Raw genomic sequence first — 22902 nt, 5'->3', positions numbered from 1 at the left:
GGGGAGGGGTAGGTGGACAGTTTCCCAGAAACGTATAATGCTCTGGTTATTGCGGTTCCTTAACGGGAAAAAAGTCCATGTCAAGCCTTCGCTGATTCGCAAAAATATTTAAAAATGATCTCTTTTAAAGCGGCTTTTCGTTTCGGGAGAATCCGCATAGTGTGCCGAGGAGGCGATCTTTCGGTTTTTGCGTTGCAATCTCGCGCCTAGAGAATTAATCTTAAGGCAAAACTTCTTCAGTATTGAATGATTTTTTTTAGAATTTTTGCATTTGAATTAGTTTTAACTAGAATCAAATGTTTATACAGGAAAGCTTAATTTTAAAATTCTCGCTGCATAAGAAAAAAACCGGCATTTGCTAACCTGGGACCAGGTTCCGCTGCGGAGGAAGGAGAAGGGGGGCAGGCAAAAAAGACTCAATCAGCGAGCGGTAGCTCAGGCGCCCGTAGCCTCCCACGCAGGCGTTTTTAGGGGAGCTCGTTTTTCATGGGGGGGGGGGGGGGGGGGTTAGAGTTAGGGGGGATGAAAAACGAGCTCCCCTTAAAACGCAACGCCTGCATAGGAGGCTACACGACTGAACAGTCAGAGAACTTCCAACCAAAAGACATAAGTCGGCTTCAAAGTTAGTTTCTTCATACATGTCTATTATCCAGCCCACATGAATTCGCTTTCACGCGGGTTTTATGTTAACCAAAGAGTTGCAGGACTCTCTAATAAAGGTGTGTGCAGACCGGCTCTGAGGAAAATTGTTTTTTTACCGATAAATCCACCTTACCAGATTTTGGAGTTGTGCTGGGAATACTGAAAACAGATTGGCTCTCCTATCACTCAATGTTCACAAGACATGCTGTCCAACTCTGCCATCTCTTGCGATGAGCCATTCACTGATCATGCAGTTTCAGATTCTTACAAAGCAGGCATCAATATTTACGAAACGTTAACAGATGACCAGTCATAGACTCCTGATCCGTTGCAAAAACCGTGAGCTTCCAGCATTAGGGCGTCTAACATACTACGACCGCGACGGCTACGTAAACTTCGCTTAACCCTTTAAGCCCTAAGAGTGATCAGCATCAAATTTCTCCTTGTAATATCAATGCTTTGTAAAAAAAAGTGGTCATGAGAATTACTGTCATGATCACACAAGATGAATTTGCTTGATATTTTATCAACTTCTCCCCACTACTTCTGTAGGAAATGAATAGGGGCAACAAATGAGAATTCAAATTTTGATCTTAGGGTTTAAAGGGTTAAAAAGTGAATTTGCGTTCTTTCAATCTCTGTCGCGATTAATCCAACTCATTTAATTTGTCAAATACAAGCGAAGTGTTTTTGAGGTGAATTCCTAAGAACCATATTAAAGTTCAGAAAGAGAAAGAAAACTTAGCCGTCGCTTGTTTATGTCCTCCATAAAACGTGAAATTAGGCATTTTGCCGTCGTAGTCGTGCAGTGACGGCAAAAAAGTGTACAAAAAAGCGTGATGCACGTGCAGAGTTGTTGCTTTGCCTATTAAAAAAAAATTGCTTTTTTTTGACGTTCTCGTTGTCGTCGCCCTCGTGGCATCTTAAAGTCCCTATTATTTATCACTTTTCGTCAGTTCTTGTTCGCTCAGATAAAGCTTCGATTCCAAATTGATTGTTTTCCTCAATGAACTCTTCCAGTACTTGGATGATATTTAACGCATCTTCAGAGCAAAGGGCGCGAGCTTCTAAAGTGGCGTTACGTAGTAAAATGGGTCCGTTACCACACTTCAAGAGAAATACATACGACCTGAAAACAAGCACAAAGAAAACACGAATGTCATAAATTAGACGGCGAGAGTCAGTTCAAAGAGGACAAAGATTGAAAAAAAATAAAAGTTAAAGAAAGAATGGCAATACTGAATGAAACACAACGGTGAAACTCGCGGAGTAAGATATTACCAAGAGAGGGATCTCTTTTGATATTACACCGTAGTAAACTTACGCAACAGGACGGGAGAGGAATGAAGACGGCAAACCTCGTATGCCAAGCGAGACAATAATTTTGTTTGAAATAACTTTTCGCCAAACTTCACTTTCATTTGAACGTATCTTTTTGCAACGACCGGAAAGCACAAATGTTGAGTGAAGATCACGACAAAACTCGTCCTGTCACGTTTGTCACACACAAGCGTTTTGCCGTCCTCAAAATGGGAAAAGGAGACAGTTTTGCCGTCCTCAAAACGGGGAAGGGAGACATGGGTTCTGCACAACCTCTTTAAGGCTATTATTTTCTAAAGGAAGTTTTTGTGGTGGAAAATGATATGTAAGCCAGCTTGTAAGCTTGTATGTTTTGTTATTTTTCCGGTACAGATTATGTGATATGGATACACTCTTTTTTTTTATATTAGAATGTTGTTTTCCCGGCCGAGGCTGAATATTCTTATTTTTCTGCTGATTTTAGGCTGAAAATATTCTTGTATTATTCTTAAATTATAGCTTATGACATTTCCGTTTTAGAATATATTGGGGTATCAAGTATAGTTAGTGCAGGTTTTTGCGCCTTGTTGGCAAGTTTTGCCGTTCAGAGGATGAAATAAGTTGAAAACATAATTGTGTGGTATTTACAGTTTTTGAACACACAAAATTACATCCTTTTCAAAACCGCAGCCTGGGGTTTATTCTTAAAATATTCTTAAAATTTCGCAAATTTCAGCCTCGATATTCTTATAAAATATATTCTTATAGAAAAAAAAGAGTATAACTCAACGACCTGCGTTTCCTTCACGTGCGTATCACTGTATCACTCGACCTTCAACATACAATCCAAAGAGTCCTATTGTTAAAAGCTCTATAGAAATCGCGCTTTTCAGAAACCTGTAGCCTGCGTAGCAGGCGTCGAAAGGGGCATGCTAAGAAACCTGGGAATCCCAGGCTACCCCACGCACCACGCCTCTAGCCACCAACGCAGACGTTCTTTTGCCGGGTTCATCACGCATGTTCTACTCTGCGACGTTGGGGAAGAGTTTGGGGAAGAGTAAAGGAAGCCTATTAGGGTCGTCACACAATGCTCCTCTCCACAAACGGCTAGCGAAGATTAGCGTTTCGTGACGACCCTAATTACGGCTGCGAGGGAGACTAGGGAGGAGTGCGCTACCAGCCAGAAATGGTCTGTATGAAAGTTTACAAAGCTTCCTGTATCTTGAGGATCTCACTTCCCACACTTATACCCTCCTACGTTCGACATCCCCTCGGCAATTATTCTGTATAAACGCCCCCTTTTCTTTGAACCGTTAAACCCACGTACAAGTTCCCCACACTGATCTCCACACATTTCTTTTAAGAATTGTTGAAAGAATTTGGCTTAAGATCAAAGTGTTCTCCCTTTGGTAATCAAGGTTTTTCTGTTTTCAGTCATTCTCATAACCTTTACTCTTGATGATCTGCTGATGCTGTTAGGAGAAAATTAATATTGGTCACTCCTGGCACTTGATATACTCACTACAAGGAAGCGATAACAGAACCGGGGGGGTACTCCCTCTTATAAACAATACAGGAATGTGCCGCCCCAAAGGGTAGGGTTTTTGCGCTGTTTTGGTCTAAAAACAGGTTGAGACTTTGCCCATTATATTTTGGTCTGGAATCGGGTATGGTTTTCGAGGGAGCTACAGGAGTGTATGAACGTATTTATCCTGTCGATTCCGAATGAGTAAGAAAGAAAGAGAAATGTGTAAATTAAGAAATCGTTTTTGTTGGTGTTCCAATCTAAATAATGACGACATAACTTCTTAGAGGCCAGGTCTGAAAACGGGTGTGAAAAATGACATTTTTTGGTCTGAAATAGGGTCAGCATCTGGATACACCCCCACCAAGAATTCCCAGGAGTACCCCCCTCCCCCCCGGGGAACAGAATGCATGGTCACTTTGATCCACAGCTTGTCGGAAAGCTTTTTGAAAGAACGATCCATAACACGAAGGGCATTATAGCATTCAATGAGACGTAGATAAGTGGCCCTGTAATCCTACAGTTTACAAAAACAAGCGCCGCAAGGCAATTGACTGAACGACAGAATGAGAAAAGAACGAGCGTCTCTTGAATCTTTGCAAGTGATAAAATCTGAAGCGGGAAAGAAACACTAAGAAATATTCAGTTCAGTAATCTTTAAGTCAGAAACACGTTCTCACGAGTTATAAAATAGCACATTTCCGGCAACCGAGTGCATCTATCAGGGCGTTACCGGTCGTTTCGATACAAGTTTAATCAATCGAGTAGTAAATAGTTCCACGTACGAACAATATTCATCCAAAATGGTTTTCTTGCTCACGCACAAACTATACTTGAACTGTACGAGATTTTTGCGCAGTTTCGACTCTTCAGTTCGTAGCAAAACGAGAAATCATTCCTGCGACAGCGTCAAGTATAAAGGACGGAATGGTATGAAAAGCGGGAAGATTGCACGTCGATGTTGCAGTGATTCCAAAAATGGAAGTTACCCATTCAATGTATAAGGGAGAGGGCGTAAGTGTAAACAGATCAAGAAAGTACTCTTTTATCTTATATCAAAAAATAATAAAAGTAAAACAAATCGTCCATCAATGGCTTACTTTAGGTCAATATTGCTGCTCCCACGCGTCAAAAAACATCACAGTCCGGAAACAGCTATTTAGACAGCAAGCTAATTAAACCATTTTCTTTGGTTTTCCTTTAGAAACAACTGTAAAAATAGCTGGGCAAACACGAATGAAAGAAAAAAACACTGGATCATGAGAAATTCACACTCAAATCTGCTGAATGCCAATGTTACCGAGACAACGAGTCAGTAAGGTTACCCTGAGGTAAAACGTGTCTTTGCCGAAGATACTTCTGATATCGGTTTTATATTAGAAAACGGCTTTGTTCAGTTTTTTTCCTTTCCTTTGATGGGACGCCAGTGAAAAAGGCTAAAATTTAACAGGCACCTAGGAGAGAACTGAATGATTTCTATAGTGAAAACAGTAGTACTCGTGTGCTGGCCGTGCGATTTGGCACGCCGTTTTTGAGCTAAAGGAGTGTAAATTCTGAACTCCACAGACTGCTGTGTCCACTAAACTGGGACGCGAAATGATTTCTATTACCTGTATAATGCGTAATGATCCGTCTCCGCTTGTCTCAAAAGTCTCTTTAATGTATTCATGTCGTGATTTACCTGCGGAGACAAAGAGAGACCTGATACAACGAAAGAGGAGATGACGTGTTCATCAAAAATATTACAAAAATAAAATCAAACCGCTGGTAGAGTATTTTAAACAGAAATGTGCTTCATTTGTTTTTTGAGCCGGCACTGCAGGAAGAGGAACAGCCTGCGAGGATCGTCTGTGAGCAGGCTCACTCGTGTCATTTGTGATAGTTTGAGGAAAATTTCGGCGGTGCGCGCGAGAAAAAGTGAAAAAATCACGAGGAAAAGTCTGTTTCCTTGCGCTCTGGTGGCTCCGCCGCCAAACTTTTCGCCGAACTCACAAAAGTGAGCCTGGTCGCAGGCTAGCAGAGAAGAAACAACAGGGGCACCCAACGTCAATTTTCGGAAAATATCTGTTCGGAAGACGATTTGAGATCTAGAATTTTCGGAACATTTTTTGTAAAATTTCTTGCTTGCCTACCTCTCCTAGGATTTTCGAACATCTAAAAATTGGTGTAATTGCCCATTTTTAACGGATTTTTACCCTAAAAAGCTCACCTAGAATTTTCGGGAGCCTTTTTTCTGGCTGAAATTTTCGAAAAGGTAAGTTTTGATCCCTATGATTTTCGGATCTTGAGACTTTCAGCTAGGAAATCCGAATAGATGAAAAATTTTTAGGGGATGAAAATATGCCTATATCTACCGTTTAAATACTAAAATACGTTTAACAATGCTATGTTTAAGTGGTTTTGAACTATATTCTCGTTGGGTGCCCCTGAAACAAACCCGTCGAGCCACAAACAGTCAAAGCTACCGCAAGAGGACATCCTCAAGAAGCAGAAAAAGGTTCCATTTCTGAAGCTGATGATCATCGCAAGCGCCCAGTAGCATCACAACGGAACTTACACCGGCCGCTTACATCGCACGAAATTATTTTTAATTTTAATTATAATATGGTATTGCATATTACTATAGACCTTGTCACGGTTTTCGACGCCATCTTGACGAGTAGGCAAACGCGCGAGAAATTACAGTGTTTGTATGAGCATCTAATGTCGAATGATTTCCGTAAAACGCCTGTTCTGAAAAAAATATGAATTGTAACCTAACGCTTCACTCCTAAGGATTCTACTGAAAAAAAATTGAGGGCGTTCCATTCGCTAGAAGACCTAAAACCACGTTTTTAAATTTTCGATACATTTGTCTGTAAGAAAGTCCCGGGAAAAATTACAGACAAATATATGGAAAATCTATTAAAAATTATTCGACATTAGATTCTCATACAAACACTGTAATTTCTCACACACTTGCCGACTCGTCAAGATGGCGTCGAAAACCGTGACAAGGTCTATACCAAATCGTATCCGAAAGTTTCCACTGCGTACCCTTTTCAGTCGTATCAAAGTACAGAGTCTCTAGGAGTTAGTTCTACGGGTTTTTTGTTAAGGCAGCCATAAAGTCCATAAACAGAACTCAGTGGGCCGTTTTAGGCAGCTTTTCGTTCCGACACGAAAAACTATCAGGTATAGTATGAAAGATATGAGACTCCTCCACTTTAGAGATCTTTGCGCTCCGTTACAGAAATCGCGCCAAAATCACGGTTCTTATGTGTGAACAGAAGCCCTAGACGGTATGGTTTTTGTGCCATGCCTACCTACCCCTCCCCTAACTTCCCGGTATGGTTCTCGTGCCGGCGCAAAAAATATCAGGTTTAGTGTGAACAGTCCCTAAGAGAGCACCCTATTCTGAGAGTTTTCAAAAGACTACGAGTAGTCCCCCATTTTTCCTCAGGTGATTTTCACGCGCCCTCACGTTTCGCTCGCTCTACTATACCTGAGGAAAAATGGGGGACTACTCGTAGTCTAAGTTTTCAGGGGCACCCAACGACAATTTTTGGAAAATATCTGTTCGGAAGACTATTTGAGATCTAGAATTTTCGGAACATTTGTTGTAAAATTTCTTGCTTGCCTGCCTCTCTTAGGATTTTCGAACCCCCCCAAAATTGTGTAATTGCCCATTTTTCACGGATTCTTACTCTAAAAAGATCACCTAGAATTTTCGGGAGCCTTTTTTCCGACTGAAATTTTCGAACAGGTAAGTTTTGATCCCTATAATTTTCGGATAACTCGACTTTCGGCTAGGAAATCCGAACAGATGAAATATTTTTAGGGGATAAAAATATGCCTATATCTACCGTTTAAGTACTAAAATACGTTCAACAATGCTATCTTTAAGTGGTTTTGAGCTATATTCTCGTTGGGTGCCTCTGAGTTTTGACTTTCACTGAAGGAGGAAAATGAACGGAAAGTTTAATGTTCCTTTTTTTCCCACGTAGAGTTGTTAAACTTGTTTTGATGGCCTCTTAGCGTGTCAGCATACAAAGAAACTCAAAATTTTGTTAATTAACAAAGGGGGTTGTCTGTTGCGCCTATGAGCTGGCAAAGTTTACTAGTTTATATGTCTAGACGTTAGCTTACCGTCTCGGTAACTATCACAACAGATGTGCGTAAATCCTTTTTTTGTCTTTTTGAAATTAAAAGATTTAGGGATTCATCTGTGAATAAATAGCCTAAGTCTGTCTTTGGAGCTAAATCTGTGTACACACATGACATGTGAACTTTCTAATAAAATGATTAAATGCTTTCAAGAAAAGTCGGAGATATATTTTGACTTATACATGTTGATATATTTGCCCAACATCAAGAATAAAAAGCCCATTAGACAGCTGAACTGTAAAAAGCGCTTTTAATTTTTTTTTCACCGAAATCAAAAGCTTTAGTTGGCCTTTGTTTATATTATAACTGTCAAGTGCATTGAACTGAAGTACCACCTATCACAAAAATGAACAGTGCCAACAAAAGCCAGGGCAAAATGAAAATTAACACTGAATTTTTGAGATGGTGAGCAAGAAGGCATGAAAAGTAGTAACAACAAGAAAAACATTTGAAAAGTTCTTACGAGAGAAAGGAAAGAATACGTTCACGATTCCTGGTTCATCAATGTTTAATTTGTTACGAGCATTCCTCTGAAAAGCACTAAATAGCGTAGCAACTAAACAATGACGCGGCAAAATTAGATATGGGAACCACTTGAAAATTGCCACTTTGAAGTCTTTCGCGCCGGAAATTTTACGAGCGCTTTCACCTGTGTAAATATAATTAATTATGCTAATCTGTTAGCCTGAATTTCATCCGATTACTTCGAGTCGTTATATTACTCCGTCAGTAACGTCTGAATCGACCGGCCGTTAATGCCGTCCAGTGACGTCACTACTGCTTGACCTTTGCTTTAATACATGCAAAGAGTAAAACACGATTTTCAAGTGGCAAACCGAGAAATATCGTTTGGAAATGTCTGCATGACACAGAATTACTTTATTTTTTTCGATCGTAATTCACGTTTAACGTTCAAGGAGTAGTGACGTCACTGAACGGCATTAACGGCCGGTCGATGGAGTCGTTATTAGGGACCTTAAGATCCGACGACGGCGATGGCAACGGGAACGTCACAAAAGCAATAGGTTTAATTAGCAAAACAACAATTTTGCACGTGCATCACGCTTTTTTGTACATTTCTTTGCCGTCACTGCACGACTACGACGTAAAAATGCGTAATTTCACGATGTACAGAGGAAGTACACAAGCGACGACGAGATTTCCTCTCTCTTTCTGAACTTGGATATGATTCTTAGGAATTCAGATTTACGAGGGTTCACCTACATTTGACAAAGTTAGTGACATGGAGTAATCGCCATGAAGATTGAAAGAACGCGAATTCACTTTTTCAGCGACGTTTTCACTGCCGTCGCCGTCCTCGGATCTTAAGGTCCCTACTGACGGAGTAATAACGACTCGAAGAAATCGGATGAAATTCAGGCTACTAATCTGTAAGAAAATGGCGCGAAAGTGCATGGGACATCACCAAGTAGGACCATGGTGTCTCAGTAGATTTGGTCCCAGACTCTAAGATCGGCAACACTCTTCGAAAACATATTAAAATCTTGCGTTACAAAAATCAAACCTTCCCGCGCTTGGCGCCCGCGACAAATACTTAAGTTAACATCTCATTGGTTCATTTAATTGTCTGGCTGTACCGTGATTAGAAACATTTTCCCGCGCTTTCGTTCGGCTAACTTGTGATGCTCTCTACGCGTGTGGCGATTGGCCAGAAAAATTGGTTTTGTTTTCGAAAACTCTCGCGACAAATTTCTTGTGTCACCATCAAGACCAATCAAAAGTGACAACAATCGCGACTTTCTTGTATTCGCTTTGAGACTTGACAGGCTTACTTGATTGTCCACTTATATTGCAATCGGTTAGGGGAACTGCGTTGGTTTTACGACACTTATCTGCTTACCCTCAATTTGTAGTTCTCAATAACTTGTCTAAGAAACACGGGGTTATCTTCTGTATCAGTCAGCAGAGTTTTTGCCCATTCACGACAAAAACGGGTTGTTACTAGAAGAGATTAAAAAGAAGCTCATCAACACTTTCAAGGACTGTTTAATGTTAAGCTTTTGTTTAGGATCTTTGGTTTACTCTGTTGTCTGCGCGCTTGGCAGACCCGAGAGAGTGGCGGAAATCGAGCCTGGTAGCTACACCTTGCATGGAAACTGAACAAACATTTTGCTTCCCCTGCCTTAGCCCGCGTAGCATGGCGGTTTTGTCGAGCCGGGCGCACGAGCGGCGAAGTCCCGAAATTCGCGCGAGAAGCGCGCGAGAACGAGTGGCGAAGCCGCGAGTTGCTGCCGCCCCAATCTCCTCGCGGTTTCTCTGCCCTCGCCCGCCTTTATTACTTAGCGCGCCCAACCAAAACCGCCATGCTACGCAGGCTACCCCTGCCTTGCAGTAAAAAACTTGAGAACGTGTTAAGACGCGTAAAACAAAACTTTTTAGTCTCCGGGGACTTAAAATAACTGCTGGACCGGTGATATTGCCCAATTATCTCGAATCTTTCCCAAGTTTAAACGATTTTGTGGAATTGTGTTACTGGCATTCTTTACATCAGGGTGTGGGTGATACCCCGCCCCCCCCTCTTTCTCGTATAAATGAACAAAGTACCTTTGTTATCGAGGCTGTATTCTACACCATTTGTTTTTAAGGCAAGTTCTGTGGGTATTGCTGCAGCACATTTGCATGCTAAGCTTTCTGTTTCCTAAAGAAAAAAAAAACGGTATAATTAATTTGCATCACAGGGAAAAGCTATGGCAATTTAGTTTTCTGGGATATTGCCTACCTACCCCTCCCCCAAGCCAACATTAACACTTATTTCTCATAAAGACTTCGGCTCTTGGGCCATCGATGTTTAATCAGCAGCAGTGATGAAGATTGTGAGCTTTCGCATTTTTATATAAACATAGGAAACGTCAAGTCACCATTTTGGGCGATCAAAACAGAAAATGATTGTGGTCGGACACAGCCAGGAATGCATTATTGTCCATGGTAGATGCGGGTTTGGCAGGTAGACTGTCTACTGCTGACAAATCATCACTGTAATTATGTTATTTTGCTGTTATGAAATGGATAGTTTTTCTGATTAGTTGAAGAAAATTTCTCTTGTGCCACCACCAATCAGAAGGATAACCCAGATCTGGGTTGTAACACATTATCAGTATGGAAAGTCTGTGCTTGTTCCTCAGACATCACTGATTTCTACTAACAGATGCGTTCTAGTGTTCCTGTTTTCGTTCACTTGAAAGAAATAAATATGCCATCATAAAGGCTGAAAATGTTGAAGAATGAAATAAGTGTCTTCTTCAATCAATCAACACCTTAATTAAAAAAAAAAAATGCACCCTGGGCGCTAATTCGAGTATTTGCAGTAAAGTTAAATTCCTGGGGGGTGGGGAACTCCACATATGAAAGGGGTGAGGATGCTTGTCGTCTCGCTTAAGGGTGTAAATTTTGGATTTTGGTCTCACTTAGGGTGTTCTGGGCAAAACGCCATCATATTTATCTGTGAAGGTCTTGTTTAGGGTTGCAAGTGAAAAAACATAAAAAAATATATATTGTCTGTGTTTTAACACGGTCTCTTTTAGGGGTCAAAAAAAGCTTGGGCCATGCCCAGATTGGTCTCCTTTAGGGGTTTAATTCAAAATTTCGGACGAGCATCCCCATCCCTTTCATTTGCAGAGTCCCCCCCCCCCCCCCACGGGGTTAAATTACCTTAACTTTAGAAGTGTCCTGGGCTATTCCCAATGCATTAAATGTGGCAGTACTACAGGCGTTAACAAACCTTTAATCAAGCAGAAAGGAATACCATATTATACTACCAGAAAAAAAAATAACAAATAAAAAAATGTCACATAGCAAGCTTCTAAAGAAATGAAATACCGAATAATTATTGACCTATGATACTCTAGTGTAATCTTTATAGGCGATTCTTAGCGGCTCAGGATGAGGTACATGTAGCCAGTAAGAACACAGAACTCGATTTATCTTGCCACCTCAGAGGCTCCCACCGGGTATTCCAATAAAACAGAAATAATTACGTGTGGTGGACAATGGGGAGAGAGAAAAGGCGGGGACCTCTACCATTATTATGTATCCAAGATGGACACGTGTGCTTTCTTTTTTTCCTTTCTCCAGCCTTCCTATGACACAAAAAGGCCTCTGTGGAGAAGAGAGGGGCAAGAGCCTTATAAAACCGTCCTTATGGGCCCGCATAACCCGAGAGTCACAAGGACAAATTAAGGAAATGATACCAGAATCATGCAAATTTGAATGGAAAGTTCTCTAGCTAAGATAAATTTGGTTTCTTTGCTCGTTACCATGTTAACTGTCAAGTTCTCTTCAGCATTTTGTGGAATTCTCACATGAAAATGCATTGTGTCTTATGGTAAGGTAAGGTTAGAACTTTATTTTAGCACGATAAAAAGATCAGCATTACCAAAGGAAACATTTGGGATGCCATGTGGGAAAAATTTTCTGGATTGAAGTCAGCTCTCTCTAAAAAGCTGGGCCTTCATTGGGACCAGCGATGCACTTAATAAAGAACAGATTTTTCTCTTTTAGGGAGGTGCCCATTATAGGAAATACAGTGGAAGCTATCATGAGTGGACGACCTTGGGACGCGAGAGGGGTGTTTGTGACTTGAGCTGGCTGCTTACAGGAATGTAAAAATACAGAGTTTGTATGGAGTTGAGAAAAGCAGGGTTTTGTGAAGGTGGCCATAAGTAGAGCTGTCCACTTATGAGAGTGTCCATTAGGATAGCCTCCAATGTAGTCATCTTTATGAAAAAATATCGTCTCACATTACTCACATTTTTAGGTCATTTTTCAGTCTGTTATCATCACTTTCTACTTGTAACTTGCCACCTAAAAGACCCTGAATGTGAAATAAAACAAATTTAAATGTGAAGTAAAACCAACGATATATATTGTTCATCATTAACAAGTAAGATCCCATGACGTGTCAATGTTTTAACTTCAGGTCTCCTTTTAGCCTGCGTCACAGACAGAACTCTGGTTACTGGCTGCAGTTAGATCACAACCCAGGCTAGTCTCCTTTAAACTTTTAATGTTGTGGGACTGATAAGTAAACCTCATTCCTTTAGAAAAAAATTTGCAGTTCAAATAACAATACAAATAAATACAATTCATTCTCTTACATAAACGAACATGCAATTTGATAACCTAAAAATGCACTTCCTTTTTAACATGAAAGTACTAAATTAAGAGACTATTTTTACATCTCTACTGGAGACAGGGGTCAATTTAATAAAAATTTTACCCTTGGAATTTACAATAAATTGTAGCCATTTTTTAAGAGTCTGAAAACAATAGCTACACTTGTAAATTACAGTATTAAAGTGTAAAAGTGTTATTAAATAGACACCAGGACTTCCATTTCACGTGGTCAACACAGCAACACGAAGGTCTAACTGTTTTCAGGTTAAGGCAATTCCTTTATTTCATCTGTTAGCATTGGTTCAGTCCTTTTTCCTCCTGTTCTCCAGTCAATGCCCTACTGACTGAACTATAGCCATGCCTTGCAAGAGATTGTGAGTGGGCTGTGACCGACAGTTAACCAGGAGTGCTATGTCGTAATTACTTGCTGCAGAATGACTTACCAACTGTACAAGAGAGGCCAGATCCTCTTTTAACAGATGTGTACATCTGCATACAAATCTAATCTGCAAAGGAATTTTAGTGATGAAGGTGAAGTCTGACAAGCCACATGATGAACAGTCGCGTAGCATTATTCTAACACTAGACATTGATAGTATGGATGCTCATAAGCCTCACTGCTGTTGTTCTTATAGAGGTACCATACAGAAGCTGCTGGTACATACAAATCCAGACTGATATTATATCCATACATTTCCTTCAAGAATTATCAGTTTGGCGAATTTGAGAAAAGATGAAAGTACTTTCCCATCAGTTATTATTATAATATTAATTCTTGTAACTTGTTCTCTTGATTATACATACTATTGTTATAGTAAAGAAAAAATTGATTAGCTACTGAACAGTAAAACTGTACTGCCATTTCTAGTCAGCATCCTGCAGCTAAACCCTGTAAAATTCCAAAAAGGTCCATCACTTAAGCAAATACCATACTCACATTATCATCATACCAAGATTCCAGATGCTTGAAGCTTTCTTGAACATCTTGAGATTCCTTCAAGGACGAAGACACATTACAAGTGAGAAGAAGCTCTTATGAAGGGGAGAGTTGTGGGGAGTTGTAATTGGACACAAATTTTTGTTCAACAACGTGCTTACATATGGGTCCATCAGAGCTTTCATTATAAAACCAATAAAGAACATTGATACAGTCAACTCTCTCTAAGACCCACACCTTTGGGACCAGCACTAAGTGTCCGTCTTAGAGAGGTGTCCATCTTATAGAGAGTCAAATAAAGGGAGTAAAGAAAGGCAGGGACCAACTCTAAGTGTCTGTCTTATAGAGGTGTCCATTAAGAGAGAGTCGACTGTATTCAAGGATCTTACATTCCATGACACATGCTTCAATAAGACTCATAATATCATTGTCCCAACTTACAGAGCTAATGTAGTTTTCAATGTAAGGTAAGAGTCCGTTGCTGTAATCATCCAGTTCCTTCTGAAATCTAAGATATTATGGTTAAGGTCTAACATCTATGTCTTTTATGAGATAAATAGCCAGCGTCTTCAGTAAGGTGCAGCCACCAGTCCCTAACACCAGGTTCAACCCTGTTGGAGGCTACAAAATATTGTAAGTGAAGTGCTGTGAGTAAATACTAAGCAGTACTACATCATTGGCAGCTTTTCATTATAACTTCAGTAAGAAAATCTAATGACTGTTCATTGCAATTTACACCTTAAAGGCCAAATCTAAATCCACTGAAAGAATACACAGACAAATTTTTTGTGATTTGTACCTTAGAATTTTAACAATAATGATAATAATGTCAGTGGAGAAAGCTAGTGGCCTAGCAGTCAATGTCTCTCAAGATAGACAGTCTATGATATTTGAGAGTTATTATTACCAAACTTGCAATGCCTCCTTAGACAAGACTCTTTGTTACAAATTGTCTGTCATCTATCAAAGTGTATGTAAAGATTGAAATACACCAGCCATTTTAAAGGATACAGGTCTAATCCACTTTTCCCACCAGAGACAAGACAAACCACATAGTCGCTTGAGAGGAAACTTCCAAATTCAGGAGAATCCCTGTGAAATGCAGAAAACCAAGACTTTACTTTTAATTTTAGAATAAAATTTACTAGACAGAGGTATGCCCCAATGGCTGGCAAACCTGCACCTTCCAGCCATGAGTCCACATACTGACAGAACCAGGGACCTGTCACACTGATTTATCAGTGGAAAAAAAAGAGGGGTGATAGGGGTAAAGAATGGTCCAAAGGCTAAACGAAGAGAGTGGCTGCCAGGAAACGCTGTACCTAGCACAAGTTGCTGATGCAGGCAAGGCTGACCCCACTTGAGCCACTGCACTGACTGCTGACTGATGCCTTCGCTCCTAGTTGTTAACTGTGTTAAATTTCATTTAACTACATTTTGTTTCCTACAAGAGAAGCTGGGGACAAACCCATATACACAGGGGGATCTCTGGCCCCCTTAAGGTAAAAGTGTTGATTTGAAGAGGTAGAGTGTACATTAGCTTGCAAAGCAAGTATTTTTATGTGAGAAAAGTGCAAATGTTAGTAGCCTGCGTAGCAGGTGCCGGTTTTTTTAGGGTGAAGGAAGAAATCTTGAGAAGAGGAGAAGAGTGAAGGGAAGTATTCCCCTCGCGTGGCCTGTATATGGTAACTGGCACCTGCAAGGCAGGCTAATGTTAGGAAAACAGCCAAAAAAGCTGTCATAGGGGAAGGGAAAGGGCAAAAATAAAGTCTTTCTTTTCCTCCACTCCCTTGCTTTAGGATTTTGCTCTTGATTATTTTTCAAGATGGAATTTGTCATCTGACATTCACCTCACAAAAAGATTTTCCTGGTACAGAGCTGGAGGTTTGAGATCACAAGCCTCAGTTGACGGTTGGGGTATACAGCTGGGGTACATGCTTTTTTTTATTTATCGTTTAGTTAAAAGACTGCTTGCCGGGGCCCTTACCAATCAGCCAAATAAGTATGAAAAGTTAATTGCAAAGCAGGAAAAACTGCTTGTCTTGGACAACCAGACAATATTTTTCTGAGCACCTGGTATCAGATTTCCATAATGCCAAGTGACAGAGTCCAGTACTTGATCAGAAAGGATTGCAATAGTGCAAAAAACTCGCAAAAAGTAAGCACTTTAGAGTGACTCAAGAGAAGGAACTTTTTGCACTATATTTTCCCGATTTGTAAACCTACGCATCATGATGATCACTGCATCCTTCATCATCCTCTTTTCCTCCTCTGAGGAAACAATAATAACAAACAGCAGACTCGTCAGGAAAAAAATCCTCCAGTGTGCTGATGTTGCCACTACCACTATACACAGTTCCCCTAGCAAGTCGCTTGGCCATGAATTTCCTCAGCTCTGTTTCTTGTTCTCCAGATAAATTTGTGCTCAAAAGAGACAAACTGTGAAAAAAAAAACAACAACAACAACGAAATATTGACCAGTTAGAAGCCACACCATAATATCATTTGGGATATCCAAAAGATTGGACAGTTGTAGATGTTTTATTAGCGCCTTTCCAACTCGCGCCCTCACAACTCACACAACTTTGCTGCTCAAATACTCTTGCTTACAGATTTTTGAGCAAAGGAGAGACTGCTCGCAGTCTAGGGCAGTTGTTGCTGCACAAAATGGCCCTTAGGCATTTCACTCTAGACACTCACTCCACTTTCACTAAGATTTCAAGTTGGCAAGAGAGTAACAACAAGTAGGCTGGGGATCAAACAGCTAGGGATTTCTTTTGGTTCTATTTTCATTCTACATTCCTTTGAAAGTAGCTGGAAATCACTTTTAGAGTAACTGGTCCCTGGCTGTCAATGACACACCGCCTGACAGTGCCGTAGCCAGACCAAACGGCCAACCGAGGCAGGCGGGAGTTGCTAGGGGTGTTCGGGGGCATGCCCCCCCCCGAGAAATTTTGAACTTTAGTCTCTCGGAAATGTGATTTGCAGCGTTTTCTGGGCCTTTCGGTAACTTTTTTTCGAGTTAATTTAAGTGGAATTTAAAAAGCAATAATCAGAAACAAGCTACATAATCTGGGTGACCGTTAACCTTGCCAATGGTTTTGATCAGTATTTGTTCAAAAAAAATTTGAGTTAACGTACGTAGTCCCTTGAGATCGATGATATGGTAATTTTTTCATAGTATATTGACTGAATTGCTGAATTCTTTGTAATATCATGATGCGTTAAAAATATCCAATGATCGCTTATGTAAAATAAAAATGATCGGCGAAATTCGTCAAAATTTTACCGAGGCGAGTGCCTCGGTTGGCCTCATACTAGCTACGGCGCTGCCTGATGGAATAGAACAAAATGTTTTAATAAGTGGTTGGTCAGAAGTACAGTCAAATCCTGTTAATATAGACACTGAGGGGGCCAGAAAACATTTCCCTATTAATGGGGTGTCCATATGAGCGGGTTAAATTAATTAGAAAACGTAAGGGCTTTCTTTTCCTAACTAAGGACAAAGCAAACTGTTCATAATAATGAGGTGTCCGTATTAAGCGGGTGTCTGTAAAGCGGGGTTTGACTGTACATGTATAAAGTCTAATACAGGGGAACCTCAATATAATGAAATTCCAGGTGAGGCCCGCCTTTTTCTAGTTTAGTATTAGAAATTTGGTCTTTCACTATATATTTCTCGGGAAAAAGGCGATCATTATTACATCCAAACACGGCACAAGGATCTTGTTTCCCATTACAATCTTATTCTTAGAGAACATTAAGAAAAAATGTCCCGAAAAGCCTTCGAAAATACAAACGAAATGTGCTTATGCCCCGTGGGCATTCTATAATACTCCTTAAATCGAATGAATTCAATACGGCCGCCGTATCGGTAAAAAGGTCTATTTGCCATCCAAGGCAAAAAAAATGCTAATGCCCGGGGGTCAGCCCGGGGGCGGGGGCTGGGCGCAGCTGGAATTGACTGAAGCATAACGAACCTATTAACGAAGGCCACGGTATAAAGAACAACTTTCTTTTAACACCGTAATTGTAAAATATATAGTAGAGAACCTTGAAATAACGAAACCTCCTAATAGCGAACAAATTTAACAGTCCCCTGGCCCTTCTTTATATCATGGTTTCGTTGTACTCTTTTAAGCTTATTTAATGTAATGTCATGTATTTTCATGCAAAATACAAATAAACAAAATACGATAAGTCTTATACACACGACACGGACTGGGAACAGTCATAGAAATAAAAAACACAAATACCTTACCTAAAGTCGTAATTAGTGGTGGCCTCTTTTCGAAGGAAATCCGCCACATTCCCCTCTACAGCTTTACTGCTTACACCACCATCTTCATTGTCGCCACCGTTTCTGTCAACATCAGCACTGTTGGGCCTAAAATACCGAATAGTTACATACTGAATAAACACTCATTAAGATCAATGGGAGAATACCTTCGTGCTTTAAATGTGTAAAGGGCAAATCCGTGGAAATCAGTCGGCTTTTTCGCCTTAATTTCAATTCCATCAGCTGTTTGCTCCTTGTCGGCCATATTGGAAGTTGCTCTGGGGCCAAGCCTTGTTGTTACGGTTTGGCTACTAAGCTCCCAAGATGGCGGGCATTTCGCGGTAAAAGTTACCGGTGAAATTGAAATTATAGGGTGCAGCCTGGGGTGCGCTGCATTTTCTGGCCCATGGGACATGGCAAAAAGCAAATTCGAATATGTGCGGAAATTCGAGCAAAATGACCAATGTCTCCTTAACTGCTGGATTGTGATTCGCATTGATGGAAGAAACTTTCACAGGTACCTCGTGTTGAGTAAGAACTTTCTGTTGAAGACTTCATGAAATGTTACTAGTCTATTTGAAACCTAAATTTGATTTCAAAATACTTCCCAGGTATTTGAACTTTTACGGAGTCAGCTATGCATATTCTAAATGATGTGCAAAATACCTCACCGTATTATGGTCACAGTGGGAGAGGGTTTCAAATTTGTCTTTATCCCTGGTAGTTTCATGCCAAATGTCATAAATATTCTTAATATATAAGTATCAATTCAATATAGAAATCAACTTGCCACCTCCCCTCTAGTATCCCTACCGACATTTAAATTGCATCTGATAAATATTTAAAAATATTCAGATTCTCTAAACTGAGCTCCATATGTAAGCTTATGTTTTTAACTACAGTTGTGAGAATCTAGGTCCAGATCAAGACTGTTTCCTTAGCTGGTATTTTAGGTTGACAGTGTTTATTAAGACTTCAATGAAGACAGATAAATTTGTGCCACTGATAACTTGATTTACAGATTTTCGGATACTCATGGTTTTGAGAAGCCAAATGATCAAAGGGCACTGCAGCTAATGAACAGATGTGCTGAGACGGTGATGAAGGAATTCAAAGACATCGTAATTGCATATGGACAAAGCGATGAATACAGGTGATCAAGAGTTAGGCTTCTAAAAGTGTTCCTCAAAGGAAGTCTTTTACAGTACAACAACAACAAAAATCTGCCTAGTTTCTAGCTACTGAGGCCTACTTAGGAGGGGAGGGGGGGTCTATACATGTATGTTCCTAGTCTTAATTTCATGACTAGTCGTTATGCATATTGAAGAGGAGGCCATGTGGCTGGTTGGTATTTTACTGTTGTATTTGTGATTATACCCCATTGCCATCTTCTCCTGATCTCCCTGTTGTTTGTGGCAAGTCCATCTGTCTAATGTTGCTTTTTCAAGGCCATGCCACTTGTCGGAATAAAGCAAACAGGTCCTCATTACTGAGTCTGTGTAAAGATTTCCACTACACATTGTAATTCATAATAAACCTTGAAAGCTTAATTTTATGTTCTCCAACCTTTTTCTAGTTTGGTATTTAAAAGAAGCACAACACAATTCAGTAGAAGAGCAAGGTAGGTCAAAATCTCAATGTGATTGTAATTTTTTTCAATGTTTTTTCCCCCTTTATTTTTAATGTCTAAATAAATAGGTAAATAACAATTCTGCAGTAGCATGTCCTCATAGTGGTTCTTTGTCTACCATTCCTGGTCGAATTGGAATTTGGAAATGCTAGTTTTTGTGGAGAGGGGAAAACTGGAGTACCTGGAGAAAAAAACTCTTGAAGCAAGTGAGAGAACCAACAACAAACTCAACCCACACATGGTTTCGACCCCAGGATTTGAATCAGCAAAAATTTGTTTAGCAAGAAGACATTTTTCTCACGTTAATTTTTTCCTTTTATAAACATAGTTAATTTATTTAAATGTATTGGCCGGTCAAGCATTTTGTGGGTAAGCCCTTGGCTTAGGAGACTGGTTGACCACTCCTTAGCCTACATGTTTATGTTTCAGGTCAAATTTGATTTCAGGTAAAATTTTTTTTAACTTAGGTTGATTCTCAATTTCGTTTGTCTCCTAGCCCTAATTATTCATGAATTAGGGCTTAAAGAGACAAAAGAAACTGAGAATCAACCTAGGTTAAATCAAAACCTGAAATCAAATTTGACATATGATCGATTTCTAATAAACATACAAGACTAGTATAATCACCATTTATTATTATTACATATTTTAGTTTTAGTATTATCTCGTAAAAAGTCAATTTTTTTTTATTCTTCTGCAGTAAGCTGGTGACTAATGTGGTGTCATTATTTTCATCATCATATGTGTTTTATTGGAACCAGTTTTTTGTCTCTCAAAATCTCCTCTACCCACCTATGTTTGATGGCCGTGTTGTCCTGTATCCAGCAGAAAAGAACCTGAGAGATTATTTAAGCTGGAGACAAGCAGATTGTAAGTAGAGATAGAGAAGGATTCAAGATGATTATGGGGATGGGGATCCGGATCCGGGCCATGGCCTACCACAAGTGCATACAGTGTGTCGATCGAGAAAATATCTCTATTTCTCCTCTGAGGGTTTGTTGAATTGACCCTCCACCCCCCTGGGTATCACAAAGATTTTGGTCTCGAAGACCGGCTCCCAGTCAAAATTTCCAATGACTCACTAACCCAGGAGGAGAGGGAGTGTGGATGTACACATGTAGTACCAGACAATGGCTCTTGATCAAAGATCATGTAATCAAAGTACAGGACTTATGAAGACATTGCAATAATACAGTGTATTTCCTTTTTCAATAAAATAATTTGAACTCCATATAGGAGCCTATATTTCAGAATTCCGGAGGTAGTGGAGTTATAAAACAAAGTGACTTAACAGCGATGATTTAAAGACCCAAATTCTTTGTAAAAAATATTGTTCAATGCGAGTTCTTAACAGCCTTTTTAAATTCTTAACTGTAGATTTTTTCCTAGGTCATATTAACAACCTTTACAATACATGCTTCTGGTGTCTGGTTCAACAATCGGGTCTTACCACAGACCAGGCTGAGGGAAGACTTAACGTAAGTGCTTTTAGTAATCATTAATGCTGTTGGAATGACTAGGTGGTTAAAATAAATAGATTATTGTAAGTTACTCACATAGAAATTATCAGAATCAGTGGCATAACAGAAAAATGTGAGTGGTTTTTCTGTACACTAAGTGTTAAATTGAGTGGAGAGTATTTTCCAAATAAGGAGGAAAAATTAGCTATTCATTATATATTAGATGGTAAAAAATGCAAGGCCTTACCATGACTTAAAACTCCCTACCAGCCACTATAAAAATTATTACTTCAGATGGTCTAAAGGAGTAACCACTTGAAATGTCAGATCTCGTCTGAGACCAAACACTTCTTGTTTGTCCTAAAACAAAGTCCGAAATTTAAGTTGTTTTGTAATTTTAGCCATCTTGATGTGTGGTATTCAAAGGAGCCCACAGCTTCTGATCGGTCAAAGTTCATGACAAGATTTAAAACTTGCATCGATCACTAAATTTTTATGTTCTTTCAGGGCACAGCGTCTAGTGACAAGAATGAAATCCTTTTTTCTGAATACAACATCAACTACAACAACCTTCCTCAAATGTACCGCAAAGGATCAGTCCTTCTCTGGGAGATGGTAATCATATCTCATTCCTTATTTTTTTTTGCACTGTAAACCTCTAGCCCCCTACGAGTGACCAACATCCCATTTCTCTGTTCAGTTACACTGTTCAATCAATCAAAAAGGTCACAAGAAAAACTGAACTGTTCGACTAGTTAAAAAGATCTTGATTGTTTACAAATTCTCTAGACTACAAGTAGTCCCCCATTTTTCCTCAAGGATAGTAGAGGGAGCGAAACGCGCGCGCCGTGAAAATCACCCCATTTTTCTCTCTCCCCGCCGCGTGTCGCCTTTTTTCACATGGGGTGATTTTCATGCGCGCTCGCGTTTCACTCGCTCTACTATCCTTGAGGAAAAATTGGGGACTACTCGTAGTCTACAAATTCTCTTCATCAGTGTCGCTGTACAATAGGAATGGTGCTAAAAAAACATAAACTGCGACATATAAGTCCCCCACCCCCCTGGCCCCAGATATAAGCCACCCTCTAGCTTATGATCCAAATATATTGAAATGAATTCGATTTGTTACGATGTTTTTAAGTTTCATTTAAAATAACAGTAAATGCAAAATGATTTTGACTAGCACTGTTAGCTGCTTTCTCTATTCCAGTTTTGAATCCCCTAGGATATACGCTCCTCAGTTTATAAATGGCAGTTTATGGTTGTTAGCTTTCGTCCTCGTTTTATTGTCAACTCAAGAGACCAGGATTTGCATAGTAAGTCAGTTAATACGATCAATTCTGTAACTGTAATGATATTAAACAAGGCTTACAGTGGTCTCAGCTGTGTGATTTTCCTGAACTAAACAATCAGTATAAAAAATGTACAAAGTAGAACAGTGTGGAGAATATACCGGTACGTATAAAGGGTACCATGCTGAAGCAAAACGTCTTTTTGAGCTGCTGTGTTAACTATAAAATCATTTATGTCCTCTCATTATAGATCAGTGAGGAAAACAACTTAGATCAAGCCGGCAATTTTCAAAAGACAAAGAGACAGATTGTAATTTACCACACTGACATTATTGGCGACAGCTTTTGGATTGAACATCCAGATATCTTAAAAAGCTAGTGATTTAGGTAACACATACATTCCTACAGCTTCAAAGATGGATAGCCTTTCAGAAAAGAAGAAGGAAATCTTACTTCTAACAACTCTACCTCACCATAGCCATTTCAGTATTGTTTCTAGAAAATGAGTTGATTTCCAAGAAGAAAGATCAGCCAAGGAGAACAAGATTATAAAGTGTTT

General features: G+C 39.7%; 2 protein-coding genes across 3 annotated transcripts; one reads left to right on the top strand and one right to left on the bottom strand.

The window, feature by feature from the left end:
- Positions 1 to 616: 616 nt before the first annotated feature.
- LOC140940436 (protein Njmu-R1-like) lies at positions 617 to 18235 on the bottom strand. 2 transcript variants are annotated; one of them, XM_073389408.1, is made up of 13 exons: positions 18129 to 18235; positions 17944 to 18069; positions 15909 to 16121; positions 14694 to 14774; positions 14124 to 14190; positions 13683 to 13739; positions 13189 to 13251; positions 12379 to 12443; positions 11282 to 11351; positions 10178 to 10271; positions 9474 to 9574; positions 5077 to 5147; positions 617 to 1771 (listed from the first exon to the last, which is right to left on the bottom strand). In XM_073389408.1, the coding sequence occupies exons 1-13, from the start codon at positions 18224 to 18226 to the stop codon at positions 1585 to 1587; spliced, it is 1293 nt and encodes a 430-aa protein (XP_073245509.1). In that variant the 5' UTR covers positions 18227 to 18235; the 3' UTR covers positions 617 to 1584. The 2 variants fall into 2 exon arrangements, with proteins under 2 accessions (XP_073245509.1, XP_073245510.1); XM_073389409.1 differs by lacking the exon at positions 13189 to 13251.
- Positions 18236 to 18286: 51 nt separating this feature from the next.
- Positions 18287 to 22733, top strand: LOC140941019 (probable tRNA(His) guanylyltransferase). The gene is made up of 7 exons (XM_073389966.1): positions 18287 to 18478; positions 18983 to 19114; positions 19538 to 19582; positions 20292 to 20461; positions 20981 to 21069; positions 21559 to 21666; positions 22594 to 22733. The coding sequence occupies exons 1-7, from the start codon at positions 18375 to 18377 to the stop codon at positions 22720 to 22722; spliced, it is 777 nt and encodes a 258-aa protein (XP_073246067.1). The 5' UTR covers positions 18287 to 18374; the 3' UTR covers positions 22723 to 22733.
- Positions 22734 to 22902: the final 169 nt, after the last annotated feature.

This window comes from Porites lutea, chromosome 6, assembly GCF_958299795.1.
Source record: "Porites lutea chromosome 6, jaPorLute2.1, whole genome shotgun sequence".
In the NCBI taxonomy this organism is placed as follows: domain Eukaryota; kingdom Metazoa; phylum Cnidaria; class Anthozoa; order Scleractinia; family Poritidae; genus Porites; species Porites lutea.
The sequence above is the reverse complement of the archived record's forward strand: the minus strand, read 5'-3'. Positions and strand labels throughout refer to the sequence as shown.

Coding starts and splice junctions, on each gene's coding strand:
- LOC140941019 (XM_073389966.1), top strand. CDS start 18,375: ATGGCAAAAAGCAAATTCGAATATGTGCGGAAATTCGAGCAAAATGAC. Junction 18,479..18,982: donor GATGGAAGAAACTTTCACAG/GTACCTCGTGTT, acceptor CTTGATTTACAG/ATTTTCGGATACTCATGGTT. Junction 19,115..19,537: donor GGACAAAGCGATGAATACAG/GTGATCAAGAGT, acceptor ACCTTTTTCTAG/TTTGGTATTTAAAAGAAGCA.
- LOC140940436 (XM_073389408.1), bottom strand. CDS start 18,226: ATGGCCGACAAGGAGCAAACAGCTGATGGAATTGAAATTAAGGCGAAA. Junction 14,775..15,908: donor TGCAGTGATCATCATGATGC/GTAGGTTTACAA, acceptor TGCATTTCACAG/GGATTCTCCTGAATTTGGAA. Junction 11,352..12,378: donor CTGAAAAATGACCTAAAAAT/GTGAGTAATGTG, acceptor GCTTGATTAAAG/GTTTGTTAACGCCTGTAGTA.